General features: G+C 36.9%; 1 protein-coding gene across 2 annotated transcripts in view; it reads right to left on the reverse strand.

Annotated features, from left to right (window-relative positions):
- mtus2a (microtubule associated tumor suppressor candidate 2a) overlaps nucleotides 1-26808 on the reverse strand; it is a 99340-nt gene that overhangs the window by 33163 nt on the left and 39369 nt on the right. For both annotated transcript variants that reach the window (XM_051120951.1, XM_051120950.1), the window contains exons 2-5: nucleotides 24778-26808; nucleotides 24207-24474; nucleotides 17468-17674; nucleotides 201-362 (exon numbers count right to left, since the gene is read on the reverse strand). In XM_051120951.1, the coding sequence (XP_050976908.1) occupies nucleotides 201-362; nucleotides 17468-17674; nucleotides 24207-24474; nucleotides 24778-26529 (2389 nt within the window). In that variant the 5' untranslated portion in view covers nucleotides 26530-26808. The remainder of the gene's footprint in view (nucleotides 1-200; nucleotides 363-17467; nucleotides 17675-24206; nucleotides 24475-24777) is intronic.

Below are 26808 nucleotides of genomic sequence, written 5' to 3' on the forward strand. Positions count from 1 at the left end.
GTTTAAACACATGCTTGTTGTAGTACCATTCCATTGTAGTATGATTCCATTCCTACAGTGGATACCAGCTGAAGCTGATTGTAACTCGAAGGTAGCGGGTTTGAGTCTCAGTACCGGTAGGATTTGTATAGCATACTTCTTGTAGTGCATACTCGTTGAAGTGCATACTGGGTGAAAAAATGAAGGTTTGGTCCACTTACCCACAGGGGAGCTCCGTGGAGGAGGCAGCAGGGAGCGGCGTGTGGGTGCAGGAGTATTGGGTGGTTGAGGCGTGCTGCGGCACGGGGCTCTGGATCCATCTCCGGGAGGCGACGTGGTGACACGGTGAAGTGGTGGCGGCTCATCACTTACACTGCTGGGACCTGCGAAGTTCCGAACTTCAGTACATACCCACCAAAAACAGCACATCCACACATATCATTGAAAATCTCTGAGTTTGGCCTTTTTTGCTCATCATTTGAGTTGCATATAATTCACTGTGCATCACACAGTAGTCTAGACACTGAATACTGCTGGTCATTGTGTAGTTCCCTGATTTACTGTGAATGCTTAATCAGACTGCGCTCATCTCACTTGGTTTCTATCTGAGCACATTATTCATCATCTGTGGTGGATGAGAACTCATCGAGCTGCTCATTAACCCCACAACTGAACCCAGACCAGCTGCTCATCCCACTCTATGCTTGATCAATAACCTTGATAAGACAGAATGCTGCAATAAAACGAGAACTGCATGCCATGTAAAAGAAAAAACTCAAGACGAAGCATCTATTCAACGAGCCATAACCGATTTCACAAATCACATAGGTACTTTTATATAACGGGTCCTTTGAAAGACACTTTGCTCTCAACTTTAGCTTACTTTCAGACTGTAAGGCGACACCATTCTCGGGAGCCCGTATAGATGGCTGCTCTGCCACTGTTATAGCTCTGATTTATGAAGTGCTGAGAGAGGATTCCACGAAGAGAAAAGAGCAGACAGATGCAGAAATGCTGACAGTACACTGTCATAAGTGCTTTTAAATACCATATTTTATAACTCCCATGTAAGCTGAGGAGACATTTAGAGACAGAAGCCGACGACTGCCATTAATTCAAAAGAGATTTTGTTAGCATGAGAGCATTAAACACAGACACACTAACTGAATCACTTATTCTCATTTATGGTAAGACTATACTGCGGTAAATGCGGTTTGAGGGTGATCTGATAAGGGTAAAGATCTGGGACGAAGTTTTGGCTGCAAAGACGGAGCTTTGGAAATGGTAGGAAGTGCCACACAGCCCTCCAACTCTCGCAGCAGGAGATCTTAAGGTGCAGCAGCTGAGAGATGCGTTGATTGGCTGTTGGGAAATAAAGCTCGCTGCTCATTGGTGGATTTTCTCCTAAATCTCTGTGAGAACCAGTTAACTGCCTGCATTGTGTGGAAGTGGGTTAGTAGCACAGAGACTCAATCCTTAAGATTTTTTCCAGTTTCATCAGCACTCCGGATTTACATAATCACCCAAATGATGGGAGCATTATACTTGTGTGGGTCGGATCACATTTCGCACCTAAAATATCTACAGTTAAAAGTCTGTAGAAAACATCACATTCTATATGCAACATTGAAAATTTGTTTTTAAATTTAGTAGTAAAAAAAAATAAATACAAAAAATAATACTTTTTTAAAAAATATATATATTTATATAATTTATCATATATTTTCAGCAGGTCTGTAAAGTTTGCAAATCCACAGCAAATCCAAAATTTGGAAAATTATTTGATTTTATTTTAATGTCCAGAACTGAACATTAAATTTAAATAAAATAACACTGTTCACATACAAAAAATAAAGAAATACATTTAATAAAAGAATGAATTAATAAATGAAAATAAATGTAAGAAAATAACAGGTTGCAGGATTTGGCCTAAATTAATAGTCTATATGTCCTATAAATTATAACTCCTATAATAAAAAAATAAAATAAAATAAAATAAAACTTGGTAACACAATGCCTGAGGTTGATAAATGCAGCTAACAATAAAACAAAAGTTTTATTTGAATTCATAAATATATTGCTGAATGTTTAAAATTCTATCCTTGACATAAATAACTGGCAGTGCATTGTAGTGACACAGCATTACAGGATTTACATTCTGATTTATGACGCTAACGGATTTAGCTTTTGTCTCTCTACTTCATTGAACTTTTACATTCACACATGCAGCAGTCTTTTTGCATACTAAACCCAATAATTATCTGCAGGTGTGTTTATATCATTATACTGTTTTAGTGTTGACTAATATGTTTATAATTAAGGGAAATCTCGAATGAATTTGATTTAAATGTTTGTTTAGTTTAGCAAAAATACAATTGGCCAGTAAACACCGGCAAACACGGAATAAATGGACTAAGATCACATTACTCGTTTTTAAAATTAAACGCCACACATACACACATAGATTTAAAGTCCTGGAAGTACAGTGAAGCAACTCACATATGCTGAATTTAAAATGCTGCTGACATTTTGATCATAATGAAGACAAATCCTCAGCCAACGTGAGTAATAAAAATACACAATTCAGTTTGAGCTGAATAATTTATCATACAATGCACCAGAAGGGAATGCAAAAATAATAGAAGACTAATTTAATGCAGTGCTGGTGTGGATAAAATGAGGCACGTAGAACCAAACAATCAGCACTTCTTCTCTGGTCTTCTGGCCAGTAGAGACATGTAATACGACAGGACAAAAGAAGCAAAGACTGTATTATAGAAGAGAAGTAGGAAAACATTGTGTCTATAAAGAGAGGATAGGAATGCGCCCCACGTTGGGCGCCACTATTAGAGAAATAAATGATAGGCTGGGGAGGAGATAAAAGAAGGGCTAGTTGGTTAAATCACAGCTGACAAGACCACTAGAGAGAAAAGGGGAGACAGGCAGAAATAGAAAGCAAAGGGATGCAAGCAGAATGACAATATTTGTGAGCAAGGAGCTCACCTTAAGGATAAGGATTGGCATGGAAATGTGATGGGAGCAGATGTTATTCCACCACAAATGGTTATTTCCCCTCTACCAACATTTAGATGGCACAGAGAGAGAATCAGAATGAAAAATCAGGCCCGGTGAACACAGCAGTGACCCATTAAGAGATGGAGCTTGCAATGCATTATTAAGCACAGAGCATCAGAGGTGCTCCTGAGGATGTCGGAAAGTAAACATTATGCAAATCCAACCCCTCCACTCACAGCCACATGTCAGGATGGGTGCCACTTCACTACTAATACCATAAGGACCTGGGAAATACTGATTCACTGCTCAGCACTGCTTGCAGGAAGTTGACAGATGGACCAAAATGAACAACAAAAGTAATAATTTAAACACAATTTAAATCATGCAATGTGCACTAGCTAGTCTAATATACCTACAGTAGTAAAGCACTAGTGCAAAAAACAATGTGCAGTAGGACATTAGATAGTGTGCACTGTATTGTAATATTGTACAAAGTATTGTGCACTAAAACACTAGCATATTACGTAGTGTGCTCTACATACCACAGTACTAGTACAAAAGTAGTGTGCAGCAGGACATTAGGTAGTGTGTACTAGGTAGTACATTAGAGTACGAAATCACATTAAATTTTGTAGTAAAGTACTAAAGTACTGTGCACTAAAACTCTAGCATATCACATACTGTGCTCTACATAGTCCAGTATTAAAATACAAAATGTAGTGTGCACTAAGTAGGGTATTAAAAGTGCTACTATTATGTAGTGTGCACTAGACAGTATACTACAAGTAGTAGTGCACTGGGTAGTGTACACACAGGAAAATTATAAAATGTGTACTAGGTACTGTATTATGGTGCAAATACATAAAATATTGTGCATTAAAACACAAGCATATTAGGTAGTGTGCTCTACATGATACTGTATTAATACACCCAGTGAAATGCAGCAATGATGTTACAACATCTATTCTTATATAATGTTTATATCGTACTTATGATAACCAGTAAAATATGATACCAGAATGGCACATGATACCAGAATGACACTGATCATTGCAAACTCCAGTGAATCGAGTGGTAACCAGTAAAATGCAGTGATGATTTTACAACAGCTATTCTGATATCACATTTCACTTCCTCACTGCATTTAACTGGATACCACTGGATATGATATTAAAATTGCTGACACCATCACTGTGCGCTCCAGTGTATGCAGTGGTATCTAGTAAAATGCAACAATAATGGATACCACTGGATTCACTGGAGTATGCAGTGATAATGCCACAATAACCATTCTTATATTATATTATATTATATCATACCTATGACATCTGGTGAAATATATTGAATGGCTGTTGTGACTTAATCACTGCAATCATTGGATACCACTGGATTGCAGTGATGGTGTCACAACAGCTAGCCATTCTGATCTATATCATACCTATGGCATCAAATGAAATATGATATTAAAATGGCTGTTGTGACACAATCACTGCACACTCCAGTGAATTCTGTGGTATCCAGGGAATGCAGTGATGATGTTACAGCAGCTATTTTGATATAATGTTTATATTGTACCTATGATATCAAGCGAAATATGTTATCAGAATGGCTTCTGTGACACCATCACTGCACACTCCAGTGAATCCAGTAGTATCCAGAGAAATGCAGTGATGAATTTACAACAAACTATTTAGATATCACATTTCACTTCATCACTGCTTTTACTGGATACCACTGGATCCACTGCAGTATACAGTGATGATGCCACAAAAGCTATTCTTATATCATACCTATGCCATCCATTGAAACATGATATTAAAATGGCTGTTGTGACTCACTGCTCACTCCAATATGATATCAGAATCACTTTTGTGACACCATCACTGCACACTCCAGTGAATCCAGTGGTATCCAGTGAAATGCACAACAGCAATTCTGATATAATGTTTATATCATACCTATGATATCCAGTGAGATATCAGAAAGGCTTTTGTGATACCATCACTGCAGACACCAACATAATATCAGAATAGCTTTTGTTACACCATCACTGCACACTACAGTGAATCCTGTGATATCCAGTGAAATGCAGCAAGGATGTCACAACAGCTATTATATCGTATCTGTGATATCCAAAGAAATATATCAGAATAAGTGTTGCAACACCATCATTGAACACTCCAGTGATGATTTTAGCAATTTAGCACTTTACTGGATATCACTGGATTCACTGAAGTTTGCAGTGATGATGCCACAATAGCCATTCTTATATCATTTTTATATTATACCTATGACATCCAGTGGAAAATGATATTAAAATGGCTGTTGTGACACCATCACTGCACACTCCAGCGAATTCAGTGATATCCAGTGAAATGCAGTGATGATTTTACAACAGCTATTCTGGTGAAATGCTTATATTGTACCTAGTATATCCAGTGAAATATGATATCAGAATGGTTGTGACCCATCACTACACACTCCAGCGAATCCAGTGATATCCAGTGATATGCACAACTGACATTCTGATAATGTTATATCGGACCTGTGATATCCAGTGAAATATGATATCAGAATGGCTTTTGTGACACCATCACTGCACATTCCAGTATGATATAAACACCCTCACTGCACCCTCCAGTGAATCCAGTAGTCCCCAGTGAAATGCAGTGATGATTTTACAACAGTTATTATGATATCACATTTCACCGGATAACACTGGATCACTGGAGTATGCAGTGATATTATATTGGAATGTGCAGTGATGGTGTCACAAAAGCCATTCTGATATCATATTTCACTGGATATCACAGGTACAATATAAACATTATATCAAAATAGCTGTTGTAACATCATCACTGCATTTCACTGGATACCACTACATTTTTTAAGCACTGACATACTCTGAGAAGATACTTTCTATATATCAAGATACCCACGATACAAACTATTAAATGGTAATGTTATTTAATTAAGAAATAGAGACAAAACGGAGGTACTGGAATAGCAGAAGATACAGCATTAAACAGGCAACACTCTGAGAAACACACTCCCTCTTGCTCTCTCTCTGGGAGGCTTAAGAGGGATAACGGAAACGGAAGCTAGCTGAAACAGAGAACTGGAGACGGCTTGGGATTCTGAGGAAGAAAAGCCTGGTCTGACTCCTCATCCACAGAAAAAAAAAAAATCCCATAAAAGCTTTTAGGGAAATAGACAGAATGGGATTAAGACGTGAGGTAATCAGAACAACATTATCAGGCTCCTATGAGGTTAGTAGGTCAGTGCTAATGCGCTAATGCATGTAATACTGCCATTCAAAATTATCACTTTGTTATTAATATATTAATACTTAGTAGCTAGTTCAAGGCTGCATACATCAGAATATGACCTATCTGAGCTAGTCTTTATACAGCACAGCTGCGTAATGTGAAGGCAAAAGGATACAGACAGCCCGTATGGGTAAAAATAGAGAAAAAAGTTCATTAGCATCTCTCTGCGCAGCAGGATCATCCAGAGCTCAGCGGTTTGGTGAGTGTGTGAGTCAGCAGTACCCAGAGCACAGACTGCCCAACGTGAAATCTGACAGTCAGAGAGATGCAGGATTTAGAAGCACACTCACTATACATACCGATGAGACAAAAAAATCACACAGTGAAACAGTGTATACTTCAGTGTGTGAGAATGTTCCTGTGTGTGTAAGGGTGCATGTTTGCTGTGATGTGTGTTTGTGTGAGGAACCATCTGTTCTCAGCAGTGTGCGTGAGTCAGAGATGGGCTGGAGCGATGGCATCTGTGCTCTCACACCTCCCCCCCTTCACCTCTCCTCACTTCCTATTCTCACTCCCTTTCCTCACTTCCAACTCTTTTCTGTTCTTCCATGTATTTTCCTTTCAGACTACACAGTATAGTGTGCACTAGATAGTGTGTACTACAAAGTGGCACAATAGGTAGTACTAAATTGTTTTGATTACATACCGTGTAGTATTAAATGATAAGATATTATGCTAGTCCAAAATAATATTTGAGATTAGAAATAACACAAACTACAATACATTAAAATTGTATGCAAATGGTGCTTGGATAATTTAGTTTCACAACGTATACTTTTCTGAAATTTTGCTTGTTCTAATCTCTAACTCAGTGTTGTTATTTTTAACTAAATCTAAAATGATTACAAAATTGGTTTCTGTATATATATATATATATATAATAACATGAAAAACCTAGAAACTTTGCCTTTGCAACTAACTAAAATAAATGAGTTTAAAAATAATCAAAAATAAATTATTTAAGCAATACAGACATTTAATAAAAAAATACCGAAACTTGAAAATGTATATAAATAATAAAATCTAATAAATTAAATACTGTAAATAATACTAAAATAATGATAATGAAGATAATGTAGTTTTTTAATTAACATTCTGAATTCATTTTAATTTTTTCATTTTAATTTTAGTTTAAGTTTTAGTTATTTTTATGTGTTTCTTCTATAGTTTTACCCATCAGTTTTAGTTATTTTATAAGTAAAATACAGTACTAGTATGTATTATACTCATAGTATGAGTAAAATACTAGCCAGTAAACACCGAAAAGTGATTTGTTTCTTTTCTCATTAGATTTTAGAACAGTTGTTGTTGCTAATGTTGGAAACATTATTTGGCTTACTGTGTTTACCATGGTAAACGTGCGCTAAAGTCAAGTTTAAGTACGAGTAAAATAGTAGTATGTATTACTCACAGTATAGTATGACCAAAATACTAGCCAGTAAACACTACGTGTTTTGTTTCTTTTCTCATTAGATTTTAGCGCAGTTGTCGTTGCTAGGAAACATTATTTTGCTTACTGTGTTTACTGTGGTAAACATATGCTGAAGTCGCATTTAAGTATGAGTAAAATACTAGTGTGTATTACTTGCAGTATAGCATGAGTAAAATACTAGCCAGTAAACACTAAAAAGTGTTTCGTTTCTTTTCTCATTAGATTTTAGCGTGGTTGTCATTGCTAAGAAACAATATTTTGCTTACTGTGTTTACCGTGGTAAACACGTGCTGAAGTCATGCTTAAGTATGAGTAAAATACTAGCCAGTAAACACTATGTGTTTTGTTTCTTTTCTCATTAGATTTTAGCGCAGTTGTCGTTGCCAGAAAACATTAGTTTGCTTACGTCATGTTTGTTTTCGTGCGTATTGTGTGGCTTTTCAGTTTCGATTTGTACTGTAGTGTGTATTTCAAAACTAGTGTACTAGGTAGTAGTTCACCTAACAGCAGTATTGCCAGGTCCACAGTTTTGCAGCAGAATTGAGCTACTTTAACACATGGGTTGTTTTTCATGTCCATGAGTTGAACTGACCCAAAAATGAGAACCCCGCCAAAAAACGTGTATTTTACCCTCCAAAACACACTAGTTTTGGGCTTGTTTTCAGTAGCAACTGGGTCAGTTCTGCTATCAAAACCTGGCAACCCTGCCTAACAGAGAACTTTAGCTGTAGGTGACTAGGTAGTGTGTATTACAAACCAATCCAAGCACACTACTGTAGGTAGTACCAGACACTGCATTATAAAAATTAAAAAATTCACTTCAATACTGATATTCTACCTCTCATTTTGTCCTCTTTCTTTTGTCAACAGCTGTGTTAGTGGTGCAAGTTCCTGAGTGCAGAACACAATGCTGATCTCACACAATATTCACACATGTTCTCCTCAGAGATTGTTCTCAGATTAATACCTGTCCAGGTGGGAACTAGATGTTTCATAACTCACCTTGAGCACACATGCACTTGTATAAGAGGGATCTAAGGAGAGATTCAGCCTAGCTGAAAAACCCTGCATAAACCAGCCCAAGATTATTTGCTAGTCTTAGCTGGTTTAAGATGGGCTGAGAGCCTGAAACAAGAGAGACCAGAAAACCACCTTAAACATTCAAGATGAGATCCGTATCAAGATCAAAGTTCTCTTTTGGAAGTATAAAAAAAATGGCATTCAAAGTTGCACAAGTTGCAAGGGTGGTCTGCAAGATCAATATCGTTACAGCAAACACCCTTAGACGTTCAGACACAAATAAACCACATCTAACAAGGATGAGACCATACAATGACTGAAGGTCATTGTTTTTGCGTTATAGTGTAGGCATGTATGTACTGTATGTGACTGTGTCTTCAGCTTGTACTTTGCTGTTGCAGAAAAGGTCACATCTGAGATGTTCGAGCTTGTTAGTACCTCAAGTTAAAAGTGTTACTGCACACTGTATGAAATGTATTTTTTACAAGCATCGTAACTAGAACAACTTCAAACTTGCGACTTTCAGACTCTTGATGATTGTACATGAGGAGATCTGAAATATCCCGGAGACCAGAGGGTGCGTTGTGTTCAAGGAGAGACTGTCACTGAAGCAACCCCCTTCAGACAATGAACTGAGACTCCGACGAAGAAGAAAAAGAAAGAATTAAGAGTTTTTGGCATAATCCCGACAGGCTGCGGCATGAGATCGCATCCATCAATCCTGCATGCAGGCTGGGAGCTCACACCAACAAACTGACAGTTAGCAATCTCCAAAGATAAATTACACACAGACAGATAAAAAAAACGATAAAGAAGGAATGAAGGATATGTTGCCCCAGACAGAGAGAGGGATAAGAAGTGTGATATTTGAAATTGCTGAAAATTACATCTTTTATTGTGCTCTCTGAGAGCGAAGGTGGGACTGTGATCTCTCTATTTAAAGAAACTCCGTCTGGGTCTCTGTTAAGGTCAGACGATGCTGGATTTCTCAGAAGCTCACAGTCAGAAGCCAACAGCTTCAAACGGAGTGTTGCCTTTTAGAGCAGTGGCTAATATAAGCCTGCTATTAGCTATTCACTCCCTACTGATACAAAGAGGACAACGTCAGACAGAGACAAAGACAAAAACAGACGTATGTGTGTAATTATCAATTAATTGTTGTTGCATATAGTTCTATAGCAAAATAAAAAAGCAGTTTACAACTTCTAAGTCTTAAGACTTTCTTTGTTCTGTGGAATGCAATAGGATGTGCAGCTTTTTCCATACAACAAAAGTAAATGGGACTGATGCTGTCGACTATTAAAGGAGAAGTCAACTGCCAAAACAAAGATTCACAGATAATGTATTCACTCCCTTGTCATCCAAGATGTTAATGACTTTCCTTCTTCAGTCGTAAAAAAATTATGTTTTTTGAGGAAAACATTTCTGCATTTTTCTCCATATAATGAGTCCATATGGTGCCCTGATTCTGAACTTCCAAAATGCAGTTTAAATGTGGCTTTAAACGATCCCAAATGCAGTTGTAAAGAAAGAAGGGTCTTATCTAGCGAAACGATTGGTTATTTTCATAAAAATAATACAATTTATATACTTCTTAATACCAAACGCTTGTCTTGTCTTATTCTGCCTGAACTGTTTTTGTTCCGGTTCATGAGTTAGGGTATGTCGAAAAACTCCCATCTCATGTTCTCCCTCAACTTCGAAATCATCCTATATCGCTGTTTTACCTTTTTTGTTAAGGGTGTTTGTACCACAATACTCTCATTCTCTCGTGAACGTGCATTGAAGATCGACACGAAATAGAATAAATTGTTTTCTTTCTGGGCCTTAAATGTGTCAGTTGCATTACTGTCTATGCAGGGTCAGAAAGCTCTCAGATTTCATCAAAAATATCTTAATTTGTGTTCAAAAGATGAACGAAGGTCTGACAGGTTTGGAACAACATGAGGGTGAGTAATTAAAGGGGTGCTATTATGCTTTTTCACTTTTTGAATTTTAGTCAGTGTGTGGTGTGTATCTTTGGGCGTAAAAAAAGATCTACAAAGTTACAAATCTCAAAGTTCACTCCAAAAGGAGATATTTCGTTTTTAAAAAATCCCTTTTCACGAACTACAACGAATGGCACTTTTGGACTACAACGTTTGTTTTCCGCATGCAATGATGTCACAACGCAGTCCATTAGAATATCTTTCAATTAAATCCTGTCCATGGAAATTCAAATTGTTTGGGGGTGTGTAGGGACGAGGTGGGGGATTAGCACGATAATATTATGTATTGGCGATCTCACAGGCTGACGACAGTACCCAACACTACTGCATCATATTATTTACTCACCCTCCATGCATCCTAGGTGTATATGACTTCCTTCTTTCAGACGAATGCAATCGAAGTTATATTAAAATTTATCCTGGCACTCCAAAGCTTTAGAATGGCATAGACGGGTGTTTCTCCTCATCAGTCCAAAACAAGTCCAATAAAGTGCATCCTTCCATAATAAAAAGTGCCTCACACGGCTTTGGGGCATCAATAAAGGCCTCCTGTAGCGAATCGATGCGTTTTTGTAAGAAAAATATCCATATTTAAAACGTAAGAATCACTTTAATTTAGCTTGCGCTAACAGTTGTACATGGAACTTGCTTCTTTGACAAGTATTGTAATAATGTAAATTATGTTAAAAATAATGCGTTTTTTGAACCACCAAGGATGAAAGTATGTTCTAGTACACCCCAAAACAAAATCAAGACTTTGTAAAAAACATAATAGGACCCCTGACAGAATTTTCATTTTTGGGTGAACTATCCCATCTAATCAAAATTCCATTCCATGTGAGAAAGTAAGTCATACAAATTCGGGATGACATCAAAGTAATTAAATGAGTAGAAAAACAGAATTGTATTTTTTTCGCTCGACTATCCCTTTAAGAGTTTCCTCCGCTATGTCAAACAACATCAAGCCATGACATGAGACTAACAAAGTCCATGTGACAGTTCTCATCTCTTAAAACATAACCAATTACTTTGCTGCAAGGATGAAAACGAGAGCCAAATATTGACTTGCCGCTCCACCTATCCAGCAGCTCAAACTATAATGACAGCTTAACAAGTCCAGTAGCATTTGCCGCCATCATTTACACTCTCCAATTCAGCCAATTACAAGTGGACTAGCTTCAATCAGTCAGACCTGAGAAATCGATCAACTGTCTGTGACGTCCAGTCCCGCAGGGAGGTTTCTGGCATCTACAGGAATCCTAGGTCAATATGTCACACGGATTCAACACCGAGCCTAAAGCAACATTCAGTTATTACACCGGTAACACACAGACGTACGTCCTGCAAATGCCCTTGTTTACCTAAGCGGACAGGTGGTCATGACACGGGGGGGGGAAAGGCTCTTCATAAAATTCATACCCTTGTGCTATAATACTTCACAGTGCTATTTACACACCCAAAGATCATTAATATCTGCTAACAATAGTAACATTCTCAGTCACAGCTAAAGGCTAATCATTTTATCTAGTGTTTGACTGCTTGTTGTCTGTATTGAGTCCAAGCCTCCAGACAGTCAATATGCAGTCGAAACACCATCAGATCTGCAATCAGCCCTGTAGCACATTCAACACTTCAGAACGAAAGAGAGAAACACTCATTTGCACCCCTGACTTACATATTAAATGGTGTGGAAGGATTGTGAAAATACGATGGCTATAAATAGATTTCATACGTACATGCGCTGCATGTATGGATCGCACAGCTGTACTGAATATTATGTACACTGAGTGAATCACAGCCCTAATTTCAAAGAGGAATAATGAGCTTGGTTATGGAAATTTCAGTAATGAGTTCTATAATAACAGACTCACAGTATGTCAGGACATGACTGTGGTGAGATAAATGATGTTAGAAATATTGTAGATGCAAAACACTGTTTGGAATGACCCCAATTACATCTGAAGTGGCCCTAAAATTATTTTGACACTTAGTAACGCCTGCATGTTGGTCTTTTAGATAACAACATAGCAAATTAAGCAGTACATGCATCAGTGCTGTTATTGTTAAGTAAGACTAAAACGGAATCTATTAAAAATAGTTTTTTTATATATATTACAGATTAGGTAACAGAAATAAAGCTAAAATATAAATATTACATAAAAAACTTAAAAATGTAAACTTAAAAAACTTACGTACTAAAATTGAAATAAAAAATTGAAATAAAAATAAATCAAAGATCAATAGAAATAGCTATATATATATATATATAAAAATATATAATAAAAAAAATGACAGAACACTTACGTGAATTATTAAGAAAATTTAAATGAACACAAAGTGAATTTGTTGTCTTGGGTGAAATAAATAAATTTAAGTACTAAAATTACCTAAACTAAAACAGAAATAAAAATAAACCAAAGATTAATGGAAAACAAAAAACTAATAAAAATGACAAAAGCACTTTATGTAAAATTACTAAAACTTTAAAATACTAAGAAAAGTTAAGAACAGAAACTGATCTTGTTGTCTTGGCTGAAATAAATAAGTTTAAGCACTAAAACTGCCTAAACTAAAACTAAATAAAAAAAATAAATAAATAAAAAAAAAAAATTAAAACAAAAAAACAAAACAAAAACTAATACAAATTGTAAAAGCACTTCATGGAAAATTACAAAAACATTAAAATACTAAGAAAATTTAAATTAACACACACTGATCTTGTTGTCTTGGCTAAAAATAAGGTTAAGTACTAAAAATACTTAAACTAAAACATAAATAAAAATAAATCAAAGATAAATAGAAAGATTTTAAAAATAAAAACTAATAAAAATGTCAAAAGCACTTTATTTAAAATCACTAAAACACAATTAATGAATAAAAATACTTATGTAAAATTACTAAAATAATAAGAAAATTTAAATTAACAAAAACTAAAAAAAATAACAAAAGTACTTCATGTAAATTACTAAAATATTATAATACAAAGAAAATTAACATTAACAAAAACTGATCTTGTCGTCTTGGCTGAAATAAATAGGTTTAAGTACTAAAATTACCAAAACTAAAACTAAAATAAAAAATAAATCAAAGATAAACAGAAATATTGTTAAAAAACAAAAACTAATAAAAATGACAAAATCACTTCCTGTAAAATCACTACATTAAAATGCTAACAAAAGAAAATTAACACACATATTATATATATCCAAATTATTAATAAATACTATAATAATATTAAAACATTAAAATAATACTTACCTTTTCCTTAATATATACACATCCTTTTTGTTAATTCATTATGTAAGCCATTTTGGTTACACTTTATTTTAAGGTGTCCTTGATAAAGCGTAAATATACAATTAATTACAAAGTAATATTAATTAACATCTCCTTATTATCGGGTTAGGATTAGGTTTGATTTCCAGTTAGTTTGTTTGTAATTATGCATAATATTACTATAATAAGTACATGCAACATGTAACAAGGACATGTTTTATCATGTTTACAAAATGAATGTATAGTAAATAGTTTTGGGGGCCACTGTAACACACAGAACACAGCACACCGACTCGTTCCCTCTTACTTTCTTTCAGCATTTCTCTCATGCATCTGTTTGCTCCATACATACAGGACTGTAAACGGCGAAGGGATTCCTCTTCCCAAGTGATTTCAGGATAAAAAGACTTGATGACATAACTCATCCAGTGACGCATGTAACTCCGGATGCCTGAATCTGCAGCCACGTCAGCTGTTACCAGGAGAAGACCGGCCAACATCACTTATGTAGGTCGCATTAAAAACACATGCGGCGCACGCAGATGCCAGTTTTTCAAAGACGGCCCCCTCTAAGAGCAGACTAGAATCTACTTCAGCAGAACTGAGTGGCTCTGATCATACTGAGGATTATTCGTGTTGACTCACGGAGCTAGTTATCAAAGAAGCCCACTCGGATCAAACACAAAGTTTCTTTCGTGACCTAAAGCAAAGGCCAACTAAAGAAAAGTCTGACTTTGGGTAAAAAAACAAAACAAAAATACTGCACAACTTTCAACTATTGTGCTGAATCTTAGCAGTTATGAGCAGAATATATTAATGAAAGGGGACCTGCACGCTGCTTGTAGGCGGAGTTAATAAAATGATGCAAATTGCATTATAATTAACTCTAAAAAGTGGAGCATTACCCTTTTATGTAAACTGTACTTCAGGGATCTCGCATAACAATGCGCTCAGCTACAAGCACTTTAGACGGTTTCTTTAATTGTAGTGTGTATAGACATTCAGTGGTCCAAAAGTGCTTCTATTTTGTATTTTTAAGCTAAGACAACAATGTAAGCTAAAAGATGAAACGTAAAAAAAACATGAATATTATAATGCCTTTGGCTTCAGTTACAACTTACATTTTGTACACAGCCTTTCACATAGTGTTAAAAATTTGCATACACTACTGTTAAAAAGTTTAGGGTAAGATTTTAAATTCTGTTCTTGAACTCTGTTCATCAAAGAACCCTTAAAAACAGTTGTTTTCACACAAATATTAAGCAGCACAAATGTTTTCAACATTGATAATTGTAAGAAATGTTTCTTGAGCAGCAAATCACCATATTAGAATGATTTCTAAATGATCATGTGACACTTAAGACTGGAGAAAATGTAGCTTTGCCATCACAGGAATGAATAACATTTTAGAATAAATTCAAATAGAAAACTATGGAAGCTTGTTTCTGCCACTGAATAAAAAACAATTAAAAAAGGTAATTGCGACCTTTTATCTCACAGTTCTTTTTTTCACAATTTTACATCTCACAATTGTGAGTCAGAATTGCAAAATATCAACTTACAGTTGTGAGAAAAAAGTCAGAATTGCAAGACAAAAAGTCAAAATTGCAAGATATCAACTCGCAATTGCGAGAAAAAAGGTCAGAATTATGAGTTTATATCATGCAATTCTGAGAAAAAAAGGTCAGAATTGTGACTTCATATCTCACAGTCTGGTTTTTTCTCAGAATTGCGAGAGAAAAGTCAGAATTGCATGAAAAAAGTTCAGAATTGCGAGTTTATATCATGCAGTTCTGAGGAAAAAAGGTCAGAATTGTGAGTTTGTACTTCGCAACTGACAAAAAAGTCTGAATATTGACTTTATATCTCTCATATCTGACTTTTTTCCTCGCAGTTGTAAGTTTATTTCACAATTCTGAAAACAAAGTTAGAATTGCTAGAAAAAAGGTCAGAAATGTGTGGTTTCAACTCATAATGATGAGAAAAAAGTCAGAATTCTGAGATAGAAACTTCCATTCACGAGAAAAAAGTTTTGTGAGTTTATAGCATGCAATTCTGGGAAAAAAGTCAGAACTGTGACTTCATATCTTGCAATTCTGACTTTTTTTCTCGCAATTGCAAGCTTATATCTCAGTTCTGAGGAAAAAAAGGCAGAAATGCAAGATACAGACTCACATTTGTGAGTTTTTATCTTGCAACTAACAAAAAAAGTCAGTTGTGACTATATCTCACAATCTGTCTTTTTCTCGCAGTTGCAAGTTTATTTCACAATTCGGGGAAAAAAGTCAGAATTGTTACTTTATATCTCGCACTTCTGACTTTTCTCACAATTGCGAGTTTATATCTTGCAACTGACAAAAAAGTCAGAATTGTGACTTTATATCTCACAATCTGATTTTTTTTTTCTCGTAGTTGTAAGTTTATTTCACAATTCTGAGAAAAAAGTTAGAATTGCAAGATATCAACTCACAATTGCAAAAAAAAGTCAGAACTGCTAGAAAAATGGTCAGAATTGCATATCAACTCGTAATAATGAGAAATAAGTAAAATTTCTGAGATAGAAACCTGCATTTGCAAGAAAAAAGTCAGAATTGTTCCTTTATATCTCGCAATTCTGACTTTTGCAAGTTTATATCTCAAATCTGAGAAAAAAAGTCTGAATTGCAAGATATAAACTTGCATTTGCGAGAAAAAATTCAGAATTCAGTTTATATCATTCTGAATTTTTTCTTGCAATTCTGACTTTTTTGATATTTTGCATTTTTAGACATTTCTTCTTGCAATTCTGACTTTTTTTCTCAGAATTGTTAAATAAACTTGCAACTGCAAGAAAGACAGATTGTGAGATATAGTCACAACTGACTTTTTTTTGTTGGTTGCGAGATATAAACTTGCAATTCTGAATTTTTTCTCGCAAATGTGAGTCTGTATCTTGCATTGACTTTTTTTTTCTCTCAGTTGCAAGTTGATATTTTGCAATTCTGAGAAAAAAAGTCAGAATTGCAAGAAGAAATATCAGAAATGCAAAATATCAACTTGCAATTGAGAGAAAAAAGTCAGAATTGCAAGTTTAAATCATGCACTTCTGAAAAGAAAAGAACTGACTTTATCAGTCAGAAATGTGAGATACAGACTCACATTTGCGAGAAAAAAGTCAGAATTGCGAGTTTATATCTCACAATTCTGACTTTTCTCGCAACTGTGAGTTTATATTTCACAATTCTAAAAAAAAAGTCACAATAACCGTTTTAGATTTTTTATACAGTGTCGGAAACAGGCTTCCATAGAAAACACGTTTTAGCTGGTACAAATCTATCAAAATATTACTTTGCTTTTTTAATTTGGTCACAGGCTTTCAGACCCCACTGTACATTTAAGTCTGCATTTATTAATCTAAATGCATGTGTGTTTGTGTTTCAGCAACTTACGGTGGGTGGGTCGGCAGGGGTCACTCCGTGTGCTGTCAGTTGAGTGGTTACTGGACACGGAGGAGACACTAGAGCTTCGAACAAACCCAAAGGCGGCCAGGCGAGTCGGCGGGAGGCGCGAGTAACCGGGAGGACGCAGGGCAGACTGAGCTGGCTTCGGCAGGAGGGATTTAGCGGCTAACCCAGTCGCCACTGGCTTTCTCTGATCTGAGGGTGAAGAAGCCTATGATTAGTATTCAAACATGAAAAAAATAAAAAAAAAAAAAGTCACATACTGCTTTTCTAGTATATGTCAATATACTTAACTATGCATAACATATTCGTGTAATACTGCTGTGACAAAATGAGGCATACATGATCACATGACTGATTCAATTGAGAAACAGATGGAACAAAAAGAACAAAGGAAGTTAATGTTGTGTCCTGAAATGAACTATTTCAAAGCAGACCACCCTAAAAGAGACTCACAGTAGGATAAAAAGAGAGAAACTGCAGTGTTTTACGACCTCTCTCTGATGCAGGGTAAAGATCGCTTTAAAAAAGCTCCTGAAAGAATCATAAAGAGGTTGGCGACTGCCTGCCTCCTCTGATAACTGCATGTCAAGGCCATTCATCAACATCTATACCACTACAGTATTCACATGGAGAAGAGCAATGAGTCGCATTTCTCATCCACACAGGGAGTCTAATTTAATACAAAACGTTTGCCAAAGTGTAAAGTCCCTATTTAAAAGATTTAATATAAAACTGAACAGAGTAATAATTGTTTTATTTTATTTTAATTTAGCCATTGATCAACATATAAAATCCCCCACATATGTGGACACTTAAGCCTAAAAACAAAATGTGTTGTAGTAAATATTTTAAATTATTTTCTGAAAGAAATCTTTTTACAAAGGCTGCATTTATTTAAGGAAAAATACAGAAAAAAGCAATATTGTGAAATATGAATATATATATATATACACACATCTCCAGCGTTGTTTCGTTTATGAATAAACGTGTGTTTTTAAATCTATCTAGTGAGTCAATGATTCAATTTACTATTCATAAAGACAGTCGCTGACCTTATTCCTGACTGAATCAGTCATTTGAATAAATCAAATGAATGAATGATTCAGTAATTAAATCAGTGACTTGCCGTCAGTTTTAGTTTCACTTTCTTTGTATCTGTCTTTTTAGTTATTTAAATCATTTAATATTTTTATATTCAATATTTTATTATTTTACATCTTAATTGCGGCTTCAAACGATCCCAAACGAGGAGGAAGGGTCTTATCTAGTGAAAAGAATGTTTATTTTCATTAACAAAATACAATTTAAACACTTTTTAATCTCCAATGCTAGTCTTGTCTTGCTCTCCCTGAAATCTGTGTATTCTGGCTCAAGACAGTTAGGGTATGTCGAAAAACTCCAATAGCATTTTCTCCCTCAGCTTCAAAAATCATTTCAAAATCATCCTACTTCATTGCAGAAGTACCAACCCAGTGTTTGCAAAGTGAACATGCAAAGAAGATCAAACACCCTTAACAAAAAAGGTAAAACAGTGATATAGCATGATTTTAAAGTTGAGGGAGAACATGAGATGGGAGTTTTTCGACATACCCTAACTGTCATGAACTGGAAAAAAACTGTTCAGGCAGAGTAAGACAAGACAAGCGTTTGGCATTAAAAAGTATAGAAATTGTATTATTTTTATTTAAAAAAAAAAAACGATCGTTTCGCTAGATAAGACCCTTCTTCCTTGGCTAGGATTGTTTATAACAGCATTTGGGATCATTTGAAGCCGCATTTAAACTGCATTTTGGAAGTTCAAACTCGGGGCACCATAGAAGTCCACTATATGATAAAGAATCCTGAAATGTTTTCTTTAAAAAACATAATTTCTTTACAACTGAAGAAAGAAAGACATGAACATCTTGGATAATATGGGGTGAGTACATTATCTGTCAATTTTTGTTCTGGAAGTGGACTTCTCCTTTAAGTAGTCAAATATCACCTCATAATGGGAAGGCTAATTTTTTAACAGATTTTCTTATTACTGATTAGAAGGTGCACCTAAAATTTTTACTGTGTTCCTAATTTTTTTAAGCTTCCTACAAAGAAAAGTAAGTGTAGAGCCCTGATAGATTTATTGCATTTTGGGGGGAAAAAAGATCAGCTTTTATAATAAATCTTTGAAAATCAAAATCTGGATTTGAATTTTGTTATGTTATTATAACCTGAAGATGTTATGTGAAAGTTTGAAACAGAAAACAGTGGTTTTCATCTCGCCACTTTCTTGGTAAAGAAAACACATTTTTACTCAAATTAATCAAACTGGATTTATAGCTTTTTTTTTAAACCAAACTCTTCATAAATAAACAGTTCACGGTCTCTAGCAAAAGCTCTTTCTTTTTTAATGAGTCCAGGAGGCCAGTTGTTTAAGAGTCCATTGGTTCCTCTAAAACCAGCTCTGCATATATTATTATGATATCAGTGCTCAATAAAGGCCTCAACTGAATAGTTTAATGGATTTTCCTTACCCCATGTGCTTATTATTACACCCGTAAAAATGATAAAAGCTGTTTACATACAATTAATGAGGACTAATATGACTATCTGTTGTCTTTTGCTTTCCCTACCAGCTCTTTGAGCTGTAGGTCTTCACATGAGATACCTACTGCTGGCACCGCAGGGACTGTCCTGCTGTCTAATAAAAAAAAAAATGATTTCAGAAAGCACAGGAAGAAGAGGGAAGTCGCACAAAAATATGCATAAATATGCACATGCAAAGAGCTACCGTGGGGTGAATTTAGGGACCCACTTCAAGGCTTGCTTTGAACTCCCAGACTCCCCCAATCCAAGGTCGTAATTTGGGGCAGGAGGCGAGAATGATCCCCTCCTGCTCTTGGAGATAAAGCACCTCGACTTCCCTGTCCCCAAAACGCTGTGACTGCAGCAAAGCGTAGCGCATGCTAAATGACAATATGCGGTTTCTCATTTCGTCTGTCGCATTCTCAGATGTTTATTAGACTGCGATGTCAGCAGTATGCTTTAGAGACGCATTCTTCACAAATGAAAATACACACATATACACTCAAGCAAATGCACACAACAAAGCGCCCTCTCATCCATTCATCTCTAATCAAAGTTGCCCCGGCTTCATCACTTCCCCCATCGACCCCCCCACCCCAACCCCGGGCCATCAAGGTCTTTAATGAAATTGCAGGCAGCTTCGCTTCCATGTGAGGGTGATCATTAAAGATAAATGTGTTGCTGTTATCCCTCTCTGATTTTTTTTCTCCATCAATCGTCTTTATTCCTTTCGGTTCCTACTTCCCCATATTTCCAGATCAGACAAAATGATCATCCATCATAGCTTTAATTTAGCATTTTCAGTATTTATTTAGGATTTTCCCATACAATGTAAGTGAAGCTGGTCCAAATCACTTTTACTCTACGCAAAAGATAAGCCTGTACATTCTTCAAAAGAAATTGACACAATTTTCATTTTTGGGTGAACTGTCCCTTTAAGACCAAAGGGGTGTAATTTTTCCAATCTGTTTTGGGAATAAATAAGTGTGTGTGTGTGTGTGTATGCAGATTAATTATTATGGCTTGCAGCTCAAGAACTCATTGATTTCTTACTGAGTGTTAAAATGCATGAATACATTACTAGAGCACTTTCAATAAGCCTTCACTGAAACAATGATAAACCACATTAATGAAAAATGAAATACTACTAAACTGTATATCATGTTAATAAAAACATGTGCAATAAAAAAAGACTGTACTCTGCCTGTCTTAATAGATGTTAACTTCTGGATTTAGTGATTGTGATCTAAAGATCAAAACCTAATTAGCAATCAATGACTCTTAAAAATTTTTCCATAGACATAGACAGCATTTTAAAGGGGCCCAGTGACTAGAATCAAATGTTTTCACTGTTTGAGAGTGTAAATAAAAAATAATAAATACAGCTGTAAGCAGCAATTAAGGGGCCACATACTTAATGAAGACCAGTGTTCTCCAACCCTGCTCCTGGAGAGCTACCTTCCTGCAAACTTAAGTTCCAAGTTCCCTGCTTCAACACACCTTTCTGTAATTAAATAGCCCTGAACACCTAGATAAGCTGGTTCAGGTGTATTTGATTAGGGTTGAAGCTGAATTCTGCAGTATGGTAGCTCTCCAGGAGCAGGGTTGGAGACCCTTGTCAAAGACATTTGTTGATACCGAATTTTACTACAAAATTCAAAATAGTTGACGCCCAAAAAGGCAGACATAGAACAATTAGGAACTGTTTGGTTCAGTATGCTGTTCTGATACTAATGAGATCAATCGTATAATTTTTGGACAAAGTGGTCAGAAGTTATAAGCAGAAATGTCAGGGTTTTTAAAATATTTTTTACCAGTAGGTGGCGCTGTGCCAAACTATTCATGTGCCCTCAGGTCATGCTTGATATAACACATACCAAGTTTGGTCAGAATCCGTTAAAGCATTGCAGATTTATAGCATCATGTCCATTTTTGCGCAAACTTTGTCAAATTCGTTAACATGCTTTACGAAAACGGCTTTGTATATTAAAAATCTTTTGATAACTTTCTTTGCCAGAATGCTCTGAAGATGATCTGAGGACAATTTTGATGAATTTAGGACAAGTTTAAAAAAGTAGATTCTTCTGAAAATTCATAATTGCAAAAATCTTTACTATAGAAATTACATTTTTGGTATGCTTTCGACTCAGTATGAGCCAAGGAATTCTGCTTTTAGACCTTACAGTTTAAAAGTTATAAGCAGAAACTTGAATGCAAATTTGGCCTATTGTTGGCACTAGAGAGTTTGGGTTAGATACCTAAAATTTGCTGTGGTTAATGAGACTGTCCTCGACCCATGTGCCAAAAGTTCATAACTTTCCCACAAACGATTCCATTCTAAGATTCGCTGCGGAGATATAGCTATTTGTCTATATTTGTGTGAATTTCATCACATTCTTTAACATGCTTTACAATATTTGGCCTGTTAGTGCCACTACAGAGTTTGAGTTAAGAGACTTCAAATTTGCTGTGGTTAATGATGAGACCATGTGCCAAATTTCATACCTTTCCCAAAAGTGATTCTATTCTAAAATTCATGTCTAAGATTCTATTCTAAGATTCATAACAACATGCTAAAGCTTTAAAAAAATACAGCATTTTAGCTTTTTGGTCAAACTGGTCAGAAATTATAAACAAAAATGTCAAACTTTTATATCTTTTGACCAGTAGGTGGCACTGTCATCTGCCCTCAGGTCATGCTTGGTATAATACATACCAAGTTTGGTCTGAATTCACTAAAGCATTGCGAAGATAGCTATATATATGCCATATGTCTATTATTGCGTGATTTTCGTCAAACTCGTTATCATGCTTTACGAAAACCATTTAGTATATCAAAAAAGCTCTTGATAACTTTTGTCCAGCATTGTCTGAAGATGATCTGAGCCAATTTTGGTGAAAATCGGATGAACCATCTAGGACGAGTTTGAAAAAGGAGAATTTTCACAAAATTTCAAATTGTGGAAAATCTTGACCAATACAAATCAAATTTTGTTATGCATTCAAAAATATGAGTGGAAAATTGGCCTATTTATGGTGCTAGAGAGTTTGAGATAGAGACGTCAAATTTGGTATACTTAATATTAAGACTGTCTTCTATTTCTGTGCCAAATTTCATAACTTTGCCACAAGCGTTTTTATGGGCTGCCATAGACTCCAAAAGCAGAAAAGATGAAGAAAAGAAAGAATAAAACTAACAGATACAATAGGTGCCTAAGCACCTTCTGTGCTTGGCCCCTAATAACATGAGATGACAGATAACTACAATGAGAAATAGTTCTCCAACTTAAGTGCAATCAGACAAGCAAGAAAAGCAAAAGTAGTCACACCAGAAGAGTTTAACCTTCCTCTTGACTTCTTTTATATTGCTTCAGGAGTAAAACTCAAGCCTACACACTAAACTGTCTCTTTATCTATTGTAGCATCAGCATCTTTACACCATAAAAATCATATCATGTTTAACTACAGTTCATAATTGTGACCAGGCATAGTTATTGGCATGAATTAACTGTTAATTGCTTTGCACTTCAAAGCATCACAGAGCCAAACAGCAAGAAATCGGCATCCGCATACATTAATGGAAACTGTCATGGGTTTTCAGTGAGATAACAGTATGCAGATAGACAGATGCCCTCTAGAAAAAAGCACAGAGGATGATGGCAATGCTAGTAGTGAATTTAAGATGAAATAACTCGTATCTTCACCTTGGCAGGCAAAGTTGTCGGAAATGAAGTGCGCTTTAGAAATGGAGAGGAATTTTTGAGTTCAGACAGAAGTCCCTCATGGCACAAGATGAATGTGAATTTTATTTATATTCAACTGAATGCCAAGAGGTAAAATGTATTTTACACTGACTAGCGGCTGGGATGAGTTTATCTGTAACAATTACAAATGCATATCTGACAGGGATGAAAAGACTTCATATGGCGTTCTCTTCCTTCCTTCCATTTAAATCTATTCATCTCGAAATACTCCAGTCACTTCCGCCCTTAGGATGAAGTCTTGGTGTTTCTGTCAGGCAGACTGCTCTGGCTTGGGTTTCTGCTGAACTTGCCCCAGTGTGGCAAGTGAAACATTCAGTTTTACTTGCTGAAAATCTATGTAGAAGATATAAAAACAAGATTCACTCATTTTGCCATGCAAAGTGAACCAATGATCTTACCTTGGGGTTCCTGAGGGGTTTGAGTGGTCGGGTTTACTGCCTGCATTGGTTGACTGAGGGTCAGTGGTGATTTTGATTGGCATGTTAGGACCATCCTATTCTTGGTAGCTGCAGAAGGAGTCCTGTTTACAGCACCAACACCAAGCTGGGGTCTTAGGCCCCGTGGTGGACGAAAAAGACTTCCCGTATCCTGTGCTCCCATTGGGGGTCCAGAAGGGTCCTCAACTCCAGACACTGGAGACCCTAGGGCTACTGGAGATCTGCCTGCCTAAAGTGATGAAAAACATTAACACATGTTACATCTGCAGTCAGTAAACTCTTCCAGTGGTACATAAATGTATCTACTGAAAATAACTGGTGTTAAAAATGTAAAAGCTTGCTAAAATATTGACATTCCCTCCATTAGGCATTCAGGGAGCAGACTGTTAAACACTCCACAACACATTATCAAAGCACTCGGTTTTACCAGTGTAAACATGTAATAGAGTTTACGTGTAATTAGATTTACCAAGAAATAGACACAGAAGCATTTAACCAAAGAAAATGTCTAAATGTCTAGAGCATTCCTTACCACTGCAGACAGAGGCTTGTTGAGAGACCCATAGAAGCTGTCTGCTCTCCCTGCCATTTTATGGGGCATGGTGTTGCTTGGAGGCTTAATCCCAGACACCATGAGTCCAGGTGAGAAGAACCGGACCTTCTGCATCTCTTGTCGATATTTATCATAAAGTAAATTTGAGGCACTCAGCACAGTAGCTTCTCCTTGATCTCCAACCGCTGGTTTGGCCTGTGTGCTGCTGTATGTTGAGAGTCTCGTGGGTAAGGACGACGCCTCATAAGTTCCCTCAAGAGGCTGGGGTTTCACCTGTGGGGTCTTCCGAATGTACGTAATGATTTTGGGCCGGACGCTTTTCGGTTTTGGCAGGCACTTGCTTGGAGGGGAGGTCTCCATTGAAGCCTGCTGTGGAGGAGTTTTGTGGATGCTTGTGCTGATATTGGTTTTAACTGGGGCTCTTAAGCCTGAGCTGTACCCAGCATAACCCAACTGAGGAGCTCGAGAAGGTAAAGTCTTGATGGGTGAGGAAGGAGGCTGTCTTTGAGGAGACCTTGTGGTCTTGGGAGATGGAGGTGTCGAAGGTCTAGTCGGACTGCTGTAGGCCCGCCGGCTGAAGTGAGTCTTTCTTTCTAGGCTGGAGGGACTTGCTGCACGATCTGCTGAGCTTTGCCTCTTCAAGCGTTGGGATTCTCGGGTGAAGGTCTGGTTGGGAGGTGAGTCTGTGTTGGGATTGCTGTTGACTTCTGTAGCCGGAAACACTTGTGGATGGCTCTGACCTGTCTCTGAGGAGTGGGATTGTTGCTGGTCTGCCTGGGTGTCTAAGCTGGGGTATCCTGAGGTTAGTCGTTTTTCAGTAGAAAGAGGGCGGACTAGTTGCCGACAAGAAGGTAGCACCCTCACCATACCTTTCGGCACCTCGGTTGACATCCTTTTCCCAGCATTCTGCTCTGCTTCCATTTGGAATTTCTGCAGCTTTGCTGCTGCATTTGAAGGATATAGTAGCTTACTTCTGTCATATTGTGGTTCCTGAGGCAGTGTGGTAGAGTTATGGTTTTGGTCCAAATCCCTGGGAAGCTCCCTGTTTCTCTCTGAGTGGATGTAGGACTCGGTAGTAGCTGGTTGCTGGTTCCTGCCTTTGCCTGAGGTAGACTTGGTGGATTGGGAAGAGAGAGGCTGTGTGCGGCCTGCACTGTCCAGGGCGCTGGCTAAACTTCCACTGAGGCTGGTCACTGCAGAAAGAGAAGATGAAAACACATTGCTCTCAGAACCACTTCGTGCATCTCTCAGGGTCCGGTTTGCACCAGAGCGAGAGCTGGAGGTCCTGAGGTCAAGGGGCTGAGAGTTCTCATTTTCATTGTGGTCCTTCCAAGAGGAGCCAACAGTGGTGTTGATGGCTGTAGATGACAACTCTTTGTCACTTAGGTACTTTGCTTCCTTGCTGCTTCTTTTACTCTGCATGTCTACCTGTTCTGCTTCTACAACAAATGTTTCTAGCTCTTGACACTCTAGCAGTTCAAATTCCTCGAGCTCAGGGTCTTCACTCCGAGCATGTGTTCCCCAGATAATGATCCTCTCCTGGGCTTCGGAGTGCGACACCAGAGGGGGTAGTGGGCTGCCATGCTCTCTGTCATCTGAATAAATGTTCCCTTTGGTGATTTGATTGGCGTTGGCGTCTTCCACCGTTTCTAGCAAAGGCTGCTTGTCGTCGTTTTGTATTTCTTCTTGTTGGTTGTCCTCACCGGCTTGTATCTTTCCTTGCACATTCATGTTTGATAAGTCTGAGCTTCTCTCTCAAAAGCTCCGCGATAACCCTGGATCCATCAAAGGTCTTGTTCCCTCGCTTGCCTGTACCTAGGCTTTCAAAGTTTACAGTTTGGATGGAGTGCAGAATCACAACCTTATCTTACATTCTTTCCATTTCTGCTCCAAGATACTGTTAAAGAACTGAGCTGTATTTGTTCGTTTCTTAACAGGGCAATGCACTTGATGACATCACATCAGCTTTGAGGACCTTGAAATGCCTTGCTTATTCATCTGGTGCCAAAC

This window comes from Labeo rohita, chromosome 10 (assembly GCF_022985175.1).
Source record: "Labeo rohita strain BAU-BD-2019 chromosome 10, IGBB_LRoh.1.0, whole genome shotgun sequence".
NCBI lineage: Eukaryota > Metazoa > Chordata > Actinopteri > Cypriniformes > Cyprinidae > Labeo > Labeo rohita.